Raw genomic sequence first — 10,521 nt, forward strand, 5'->3', positions numbered from 1 at the left:
GTTGACATTGAAAGAGTGTGTTTTCTACCTCCAAAATGAATCTTTTTGAAAACCCTTTCCGGAGTGGATATTATGCCCCATTCACACAGACAAAAAAAAAATAAATGCTTTTAAAATGTATTCAGATAAGAGCTGGACAGAGCCTGAAAGTACAATCATTTCAAAATGATAACATGAATTACAAGTAATAATTATTATAAATTTGGGATCAGTTCTTTTTGGATGCAACATGATCTGGGTCATGCATGGTTGTCGCTTTTTGGAATCCACCAGGAGCAAGTTCCATTTATAAATGTATACACATACCACATTAGGCCCATTGAGGATTTCTTGAAGATTAAGAGGAGAGTTGATGTCACACATGATCTCCTTCACAGCAGCACCACTGACGGTTCCTTGAGACTACAGCGTGAAAAGAAAACCATGTGGAATATTCAGTAACAAGCACATCTTACTGGTAACACAACACTGTATGTGATGTATTATCGACCATTTGATAAGCCAATGGGCTTATGAATTATTAAATGAGTTTTGAAGATGGGTATTTTGTTACACTGTAATGTGACTTCAGTCGCTTACCCTTATTGTGTTTGCCAATTGCAGGAGACGCAGGCGCCACAGCAGATTCGCTTGCTGGTCACCAGAGGATAAGCCGGGTAATGGCAACCTGTTGAGAGGATTTCCTGGAAGCCAAGGAACTGCACTCTGAGTGATTTGTGAAAAAGGCTGAATTATAGCCACAATCTGCCAAACAAACCACATTCAATATTAGCAAAATAACTAATAAGTAAAGTTTTGCTTATACAAATGCAAGCAAAAAAAAAAAACCAAAACAAAAACAAACAACAATGTTTCAGTGTCTTGTCTTAATAACACCATTAAATCAAATAAAATTTACTGTACATTTCAACTTGATAATGGTGTCATGAAGACACCAAAACATTGTTTTTTATCCTTGATTTGTTCTTGTAGAATGTTTTTCCACATGTATACTGAAGTTAAAATAAATAAGAGAAGTGGTGGGGAAGGGAGGGGGTAAAAAAACCTACCTACTAACAAAACTACAAGCACCTGTCATACCAGATTAACACTAGCTACAATCGTGGACAAACTCAGATTGCAAATTTTGCGCATATATTTCAATCTACCTTAAAGAAAACACCGCCTGGAGAGTACCAAACCTTCACTCCCCCCACCCCATAACTCAGTTTTGCTTTGAAGGGCAGACGATAACCCAGCCTTTTTTTCAGTGGCAGAGCAACATTGACAAGGCGGAAGGGGGCTGTCTTGTTGACGTATCATTGTAGCGCTTGAATTTTGAGACAGACCAACAGTTTCTTCACAGTTTTGTCCACGATTGTAGCTACGGTGTGAAAGAAACATACTTCCCAAGCACAGATCCCAGTCTCCATTGTTAAATTCATGATCATTAAGGAAGACAAGGAGGAATAGGGATTGAGAGGCATACAGAGGCAGCAATCTAAACAGTTTGGGTGTCAAGTGGTCAGGGTTAACTGGATTTGTAATCTGGGGGTCTCGGGTTCAAGTCCTGGGACCAATTACCAACTTAACACTTGTAATTAATTACAACAATCTCGTCTTCATTCACTTCAAAGGTTGTAAGCAGTTAACATGTTACATCACATTAGACAGTGTACTTACTTTTTGTACATTCACAGTGCTGTTAAAAAGCTCTGATACCACTTTGGAGCTAAGATTTGTTGTCCTGTAGAGAAATTGCCGAAATCCAACAGGATCTTTCAGTAACATGTCCAGCGGAACATCTGCAAAAATATTAAGAAGAAAACATATTGAGAAATATACAAGGCTGTCATCAAGTTCAGGGCTGTCAACTCTCCCGGATGATCCGGGAGTCTCCAGATTTTGAACCGTATCTCCCGGTCTCCAGATTTATGTCTATAATCTCCAGATTTTGAGGCGTATCTTCTGGTCTCCAGATTTCTCCAGATTTGTCTGTAATTTCCCAGATAATTGATGAAGTTTGCCATTTGTCGTATGCTCGACTCTCTTACAAGGAAATCTGGAATGTTCATCAGTGTTTTTTTGGTGGTTAATGTACTTTGCCTTCTCCCCCCCCCCCCCCCCCCCACACACTGAAGCTGTGAATTTGGCCTTGATGTGACGCCTCTGTACGGCGATTTGCCGGGGAAGTCATGTTCTCCATATTTGAAGACGTGTGAGGTTGACAGCCCCGCAAGCTTGTGTAGACATGTTATGTACGTTGAGCTCTTAATGAAAGATCTGAAATGTATATTGTACGTGTTTTTTCGAACATCAATCTGTTTTTTTCTCACATTATTTTCCCTCTTGATGACACTTGCCTTTTTCAGATCAGTTTTTATATTAAACCTGGGATACATTTTGTCATCTAAACCCATCTGGACAGTAATACTAAAATTATTAAGTAACCACTAGCATCTTCAACTTAGTTAGAAATGACATATTTTTATTTTTAGCATTTAGATAAGAATTTTATGGCAGGTCCACACCAGTCTTTAGGTTGCCACATGCAGACCTGCCTCATCAAAAACAATATGTTTAACAAATTGACGGCAGTTTTCTATGGTCTATACTCTTAAATAGACCATAAAATGACGTCAAGAAATGTTCAAAACTCAAGTGTGCGGCGAGTGGTTTCACTGCCAAGTTTTGGACATTTTATGGTGTAATTTTATGGTCTATAAGAGTATAGACCATAGAAAACTGCCATCGATTTGTTTTTTACAATAACATGGAAAAAGTACGAGCGGAATTGGCTATTTTTTTCGTTGAGAAAGCGCGCGCGTTACATCTGACGTCATTTTTATTGTCTGCACTCTTATAGACAATAGCTATGAGCCAATCAGCGCGCGGGAATTTGAACAGTTATTGTAAAAAAGTGTATGCATGTATGTATGAATGTAACTAAGAAAAACCTCAGCAGGTTTATCAATAAACCCAGCCGGCTCTTTATTTGTGCTGAGCACATTGAAAATTGGCCTCAAGAATTAATATGTTCTCCTGAAATTTCCAACAGAACAATAAGATCTCTTTCAGATGGTGAAAACTGCCAGTAGCTTGTTCTTATTGACATCCTTGAGAAAATTAATGTTCCACATTGCTGTACCTGACAAATTATATCCACGCCACTGTATAGATCTTGAGGAGTTGCTTGCCAGCAGGTCATTCCAAGCTTGCTGATCAGACAGAAGTTTTTGATAGTCTGGAGTTATTCTCAGAATCCGTTCTCTAAGGCTGTTGTTAGCCAACAGAGGAAGGGAATCTTCAAATAATCGACTTAAACTGCAACATGAAAATGAATGGGTTACCTTAAAGGCTACTCGTAACAAACACCTCATTGTTAATTGCATAACACAATGAAAAAGTCACACAATGGGCCTCTCTTAAGTACATGTACAGTGTAGCTCATAAAGCTAGAGCCTAACATGGCTTCCAGTAGCTTCATGCGAGTATTACACCAGGGATCACAAATCAATGAAAAATATTGCAATTATGTTTATAAACAGGGCAGTGGTAGTGAATAGCGCTAAATATCTACCTGCTGCATCAGAAAATATCTAACATTATTATTCCAACACAAATTATTGTAACACTGCCCAAATATGGTCATAGTGTACTGGAAATTTGTCGTCCGTACACAACAAATATCCTGTGATATAGTTTATGTAATTTTGTTTGACAGGGGAAAAAATGGCAAAATAAAGATCATCCCCACATTAATTTTTCTGTAATAAAACTGTACTTTTTTATTAATTTTACTGAATAATAAAACAATTACCTTGCTCAATCTTGTGGAATATAACCTGATTTTAATTACACTGTAGTACATGTAATTCAGGTGATACTTGCACAATTTCACAGGATAATAATAATTCACCTTCACTTTGTTAAATAACAATACATTATTGTTGTTTCTTATCACTGTTAAACAAGAAGTTCTGCGGTAAAAGGGCATTCTAAAGCCCCTCCTTCCTTTAACACCTTTGTTGGTGTGAAATGCAAATTTTGACTCCGTTCAGTCTGGCAAGTTGTGACCTTGCATGGGAAAACGTACTCTAACGCTCTTCCATTAAACGGTCTAAAACGTTAGTCAACCATTAGAAAAAGACATGAAAACCATTAGCAGTGTTTGTCAATCCTTTAGCATCTGATCTTTATCCTGTTGTAATTTAAGCGTCCTCTGGACAAAATATACATGTACCTCAAAATGCCCTAATATCGCCACAGTGATATAAATATCATTTTCTAATTTGGTTAAAAGGGTTTATTCAAAAACAAAGCAAATTTTATCACTGAGGACCGTCTAGACAAAGACGCATGTTGTGTGTCAGCTGTTTATGTTCTGATAATTGATTGATTACTAGGCTAGGCCCCTTTTATACTGGAATTCCCTGTTTAACTGGTTTAACTGCACTGTTAATGATCACTGGCATTTAGCTATTTTGTCTCCTTGTACCTGGAACTTCTTAGATTTGGTAATCCATTAAAGAGCTCTTCTGGATCATCTGTCTTTGTACTTTTGAAGTCACATAAAAAGGATCTCACAAAAGGGAAAATGCCTGCTGATGGGAGAGCCCTTGGTCGGTAAATACCTGGCAATAAAAGGAAAAAACAAAAAAATGAGTAAGTCAGTACGAGCTCCAATATATTGTTTTGTCTATACACCCAAAGCTTAACCTAGATTCTGTAGCATGAAGTAACTAGGAGTATTGCTATTACCCCAGATGATGTGATGCTAACTTGTCGCAGGCAACTCAGTTTAAGGTGATGGGAGCATTTCTAGACCATCAAAGGATCCCAAGGAGAAGCTTACTGGTAGTATTTCTACTCTCCCTCTCGTGGATAGAATGCTAGCTCTAGTCCAACAGAGGATACCAGTACAAGGTGACTAGGAATATTTCTACCCCCCTTCCTCCCCCCAATACCCTGATGGGATGATAATCCACCACAGGATACCCAGCATGAGGTGATTAGGAGTATTACTACCCCCCCCCCCCCAACAAATGGGCTGCTAGCCCATCACAGGATACCCCATATAAGGTGACAAGGAATAGTTCTATCCCCCCTTCAGCCACACACCCAGATGGGATGCCTATCTATCACAGGATACCCAGCATGAGGTGATTAGGGGTATTACTACTCCCCCCCCCCCCCTCCAATGGGGTGCTGGGATACTCAATATAAGGTAACTTTGAGTATTACTTCTTCCCACCACCCCCTCACTCTCCCCTTAAAAAATGGGATGCTAGTCCATCACAAGATTCCCAGCATGAAGTGACTAGGAGTATTACTAGCCACCCACCCCTGAATGCAAAGTTAGGTTTCCCTCAAATGCTGTACCTCCAGAATTTTATCACCTGTACCCACTTATACAGCTGGGTAGAGAGTGAGAGTGTAGTACAGTTTCTTGTCCAAAAAAGACAAGTTTTGATTAAAAATCATATCAACAGAACTTACTATTGGGAATATTTGTGGCACCATATTTGTCCTTAGACCGCACACCAACAAGGATTAGAAAAAGAACTAGTGGCCATATCATCTCCACTATATTTCTTAGCTGAAAAAGTTAAGAGCAAAAATTAATCCTTAAGTTACATATACATACACAGTGTATATAAGTTATATTATAAAGGGTACGTTTGATTGACCCCATTCCAAAATAGGAATACAGCTGTACATACAACAATGACAAGAAGTCCCTCACAAGAGGTTTTAGGAAATACTGGAGTACAAAACGGCTCTTAAATTATCATGTGTCAGCTACAATTTGTAGAAATGGCTTCCAAAATTACTTAAAAAGAAAAATCTTAGAACAGCTATCCGGCTTACTCCTATTCCAGAATATGGTCAATCGAATGCAGCCAAGGTTTGTTGATAGCCACTGATATTAATCAGTATGTTTGTTTATGGTGGAGAGGGTTGGGCTCTTAACCATTTAAATTTTTTAACTCACCCTCCCCTCCCCCACCATCTAGGCCAATATACTTAACCACAAACCCCTCTGCTACGATAAAAATTCTTGTCTATGGGTAAGCAGAGAAGTTACCAATAACATGCAACCTACTGCCTTCGGTAGAGTCAGAGAAAGTTGGTTTTGTTAGATATCAATCAAAGAAAAGAAGTTGACATTATTTTGAATTCTGACAAGACTCTTTATTAACAAATGCAAAAAGAAACATGCCCAGAGTCATACGTCCGGACTTACAATTTCATATAACTAACTACTATAAAAAAGAACTAATCACATGCACAAACTATTGGCAAATGTGCAAAGACAGCTAGATAAAAATGAAAAGGCATCTTGAAACAGCGTTAATGACGTTCTGTTCTGACATGTGGCAGGATGTAAGGGTAAGGTAAAACTTTATTTAATTGATTCTGAGCCAGATCAAGCAAAACGAAAGGTCTTTTTAAATTAAATTTCACTGCATGTGTTAATTTTGCACCGCTGGTTTTGCAAATTATCATGCGCAGCAATTTTGTAATTTTCATTCAAAAATACGGCATCCGCTTAACAACGCCCTTTCTGTTAGACAAGATGCCTATACTGGCATTTACGCATGATGCTGTGACTAGTTCATTTATTCCAACTGTATGCTTCGCAGATTTATAAAACTATCCTTGCTAATGGAATAGTTTGAATCACGAAGATCGCATTATGCTGTTTCCCTTGTGTTACACTTCTTAGGGTCTTACCGAATATTGCGGAAATTCCATAACGAGAACGTAAGCTTCTCAATGACCTCTTTTCAGTCTCCATCGTGCTTCTTAGACTGTCAAACAAAGCACGATTCCTTCACCAGGAACTCACAAATTTCCAACGTTTTAAATGTCGAGTGCTTCTTAGAAGTTACTCTTTCGATTCACCGCTTCAAAATGGTGAAATCTCCGTTAGAAAACGGCACACTTGAGTCCACAACATGTTAACAATATGGCGCCAAATTTAATCCGGTTTTGATAAATAACTCAAATGATGCTTTGACGTCACACAGGTAGGGGTGAGTGGTTCCCCTCCCTCGCAATATAAGCGACAAAAAAGGATTTTGATTGGCCTGCTTTTGTTGAAGACAATCAGAACAGTACATCCCGAGTAGGAGAGGGGAGAGTTTAATGAATAAATTAATGTACAGATTTGTAGCTACTACGGAGAAAAGAAAAAAACAAAAAAAGAAGAAATCGACCTCTTTTTAGACACGGGGGCATCCCGCATAATAAACAGGCTTGGGAATCAACTTTGATAAAGTTTACCATCTCTCATCGGATACATGTAAAACTGTCAATTTCTTGGGTCTGTCACCATGAAATGTTGTCAGAATTCAAAATAATTTCAGCAGCTAAGATTCTTTGATTGATGTCCACCAAAATGCAACTTTACCCTTCTCTTTTGAAGGCGATAGGTCCCATATAATTGGTAACCACTGTAAGCCCCAATATTGACATGCAAAGTGATCGTCACTGTTCTCTCCATATTTCTTATGGTACTAGTTGGGAAAACCCATCTCATCTTTATTCTTATAACGTGTGTATTAGTAATATTATAAGAAGAAATTTAGTTTCTAATCACTGTAAGGGCTTAGATGGTTAATCTCTACCTTAAATCCCCCCAAAACACCAAGAAAACACTTGCCACAATTATTGGTCAACCCTTCTCAAAAATAAACACTCAGGAACATTATAAACTGTTCATTAAAAAAAAAATACACAAATTTGAAACAAAAAATGTTTTTCACGGGTTTCTGACCGCTGGGTGTTTTGCTGACAATAATTATATTATTTTTGGAAACCATTAATTACTGGGATGTTATTTTGTTGTAAATTACATGTATGTTCCGTGTGAATAATTCACATGTTTAACCAAGGAACAGTAGGATGCTTACATAATATGCAAATCCAATTATAATTCTTTAATCCCTCATACGCATTATCTTGTATCTAATTTACTGATACAAAAATTCATCCTCATATTAAACACAGTTCAACAAAACCAAGGCAGAGCTGCCTTTTAGTTTTTAGTCAACCATTGCATTGAGCAACACTCAAAATCACCCATAATTTCAAGGTTCCTTCAAGTGTATTCAGCCATAACAGGTGTTTCAGGCTATGTAAGCAAGTAACCAGTCACAAAGTTATTCGCGATAAAAAATGATTTATTACTATGAAAGAGAATTGCCCGATACTGCACAGGAGTCAATTGCTTAATATTAACCTACACAGACTTGTGGGAGTAAATCATATGCAGACAGGCTACTGTATTTGTCTAGCTCTATATTTTCCACACTTCCTGTACATCTGCTTGGATCATTTGCATCATGCATGTTGCAAAACGTTGAATGATCACAATGCAATTTGATCGGACGTATATCAAATAATGCATACTAATTCCTAGTAACTTAAATGTGTGGGGCGGAAGTTTCAGTATTGGGTCCCACCAAACTTGTCATACCAGGTGGAAGAAAGATAACTACCTGTATGTCTTTCAGTCAGTAAAAAGAGTAAATAATAATTATTTACTCTATTATAAAAACATATAATAACCTATGCTTCGTATAATTTTTTTTTTGCACCACCATTTTAATTTGAATCTTTCAAGGAATAAAAAAGGAATAACTAATAAAAATTTACAAGTTATTTGAAAATATTAAGTGATCCCACAGTACTAATACTTTTAATGTTACAAACAGCCATAGCGGAAAGTCTTTGCATTAACTATGGCACCAAGTCAAAGATGTTTAATAATGATTACCAATTTAAGTTATTCCTAGATAGTCACAAAAGATCTGTCTCAATTACAGGAACGTTTCGTTCTGATAGCTAATGACAATTTTTCCGGAAAAGGGTTTATTTTACACAACTTCCCAGCTTGAACAGATGTTTGAATTTTTTAATGAATAAAATGCTCTGTGTCTGCCAAACAATAAATATTCAACAATTTAAAAACTGTCATTAACTTTAACAGGAATCCTGATAATTTTTGTCAAGTCACATATAGAGTCATAATATATATTTTTGATTTTTGTTTTAATGTAACCAAGAAATGATATTGAACACACCGGGAAAAAAATTCTCCAAAATCAACATCATGAACCAATTATGGGTAATCTGCTAGGAATAGTAAGATCTTCCTTTAAAGAAAAAAAAAGTGTTCGACATTAAAACAGTTCCTTATGGAACACTGTGTATTTTTCACTTTATTCAATGTTTAGCGTAACCTTCAGCTCACATCTGACATGTTAACGAAAAGATTCTAACATCTCTCATCGGAAGTAGAATAGTTCAATGCGCTGTAAATTATGACAATCTGCACTAATTAGAAATTGAATATTTTTCTCTATAACTTCACACCAGTTACCAAGCAATCGCATACACCGTTAAAGCATCGTGTACAAATACAAGTCAAACTCGTGGGTAAGAAGTTCAAACAGAAATGTACGTCAGAAAAGATGTTACGTCATCAGCGGCGAAACATCTTCGTTTTCGTGAGGCAAAATACCCGGAATCACGGAAAATTCGCCTCCAGTATCCCTTTTGGATTCAAGAAGGCAGTTTTTACACATGGAAATGGTTGAAATACGGATTTTAGGCGCGCAGATTATTGAATAAAAGGCATATGTAACGCGCAAGTTTAGAAATCAGGCAGGTCAATAACACCGCGCAGAAATCGACATGCATACATTGCGCGCAAATCTGCACTAAATAGTTTCTTTCAATCTAACATGATTTTACACGCATGTTTTGTGTCTTTTACATCGGCATGCTGGAATAAAATAGCGAGGTAATCTTCGCTCTCGCTTTAGAAGGTAAAGATGTAAAGTAACCAGCGAAAGAACGAAATCACCGAGCGATTTTCCCGAAAAACAGGGATCTACAGACACTCGACACCACAGGTACCAGTAAAGCAGCTGCTCCAAAGAAAACAACCTTCAAAGAAAATTTTTCTGCGCGAAAATTTAATCAGCGATTGTCTGACTCACAAGAAATACACACAAAATAAATCTACGGAGCAAAGATACTCACATGCTGACGTTTTCGAAGCGTGAAGTTCTTCCATACGAGCAACTTTAGTTGATCGAAGAACTTCATTGTGGAAATTGAATGGACCTCGAATGCTTGAATCAAGGGCGACTTCTACACCAGACTGTTGATAATAAATACAAGACTTACTCCCTTGTGTTTAAAAGTGAAAGCGAAATGACGAAAAAGTGAAAACGGAACTTTCAACATGGACCACTCACCTCTGGGACAAGAAAAAAATTTTCACGAAATTTAATATTCCCCCATGCGCGCGTATGCGCGCCTTCCCAAGTTCGTTGAGCTTCACAAAGCTATATTCTAGATCTTCGACGATCTGTCTCCCTCCTGTATGAATCACAGAAAAGAAATCCGCAGTCTAGAGAAGAATGTTGTTCCTACCAAAAACACACCGAGCTCTGTTCTGTCGTCCGACGCACTTGTTTACAGGATGAGTGCAGAGGGACCTGGGTACTGCCATGTCATCTTTCC

At 37.6% G+C, this 10,521-nt stretch overlaps 1 protein-coding gene across 6 annotated transcripts in view; it reads right to left on the reverse strand.

Moving 5' to 3' along the window:
* LOC146462622 (phospholipid-transporting ATPase ABCA1-like) overlaps positions 1-10,504 on the reverse strand; it is a 49,901-nt gene extending 39,397 nt beyond the window's left edge. For 4 of the 6 annotated variants that reach the window (XM_085085419.1, XM_085085418.1, XM_085085415.1 and 1 more), the window contains exons 1-8: positions 10,254-10,504; positions 10,036-10,156; positions 5,479-5,578; positions 4,478-4,613; positions 3,128-3,303; positions 1,663-1,784; positions 580-744; positions 307-402 (exon numbers count right to left, since the gene is read on the reverse strand). In XM_085085419.1, coding sequence (XP_084941545.1) covers positions 307-402; positions 580-744; positions 1,663-1,784; positions 3,128-3,303; positions 4,478-4,613; positions 5,479-5,578; positions 10,036-10,101 — 861 coding nt within the window. In that variant the 5' untranslated portion in view covers positions 10,102-10,156; positions 10,254-10,504. Of the gene's footprint in view, positions 1-306; positions 403-579; positions 745-1,662; positions 1,785-3,127; positions 3,304-4,477; positions 4,614-5,478; positions 5,579-10,035; positions 10,157-10,240 lie in introns of all 6 variants that reach the window. The other 2 variants (XM_085085417.1, XM_085085416.1) reach the window with 2 other exon arrangements.
* Between the last annotated feature and the right edge of the window lie 17 nt (positions 10,505-10,521).

Source organism: Pavona decussata, unplaced genomic scaffold, assembly GCF_977016875.1.
Source record: "Pavona decussata unplaced genomic scaffold, jaPavDecu1.1 SCAFFOLD_186, whole genome shotgun sequence".
NCBI classification, from domain to species: domain Eukaryota; kingdom Metazoa; phylum Cnidaria; class Anthozoa; order Scleractinia; family Agariciidae; genus Pavona; species Pavona decussata.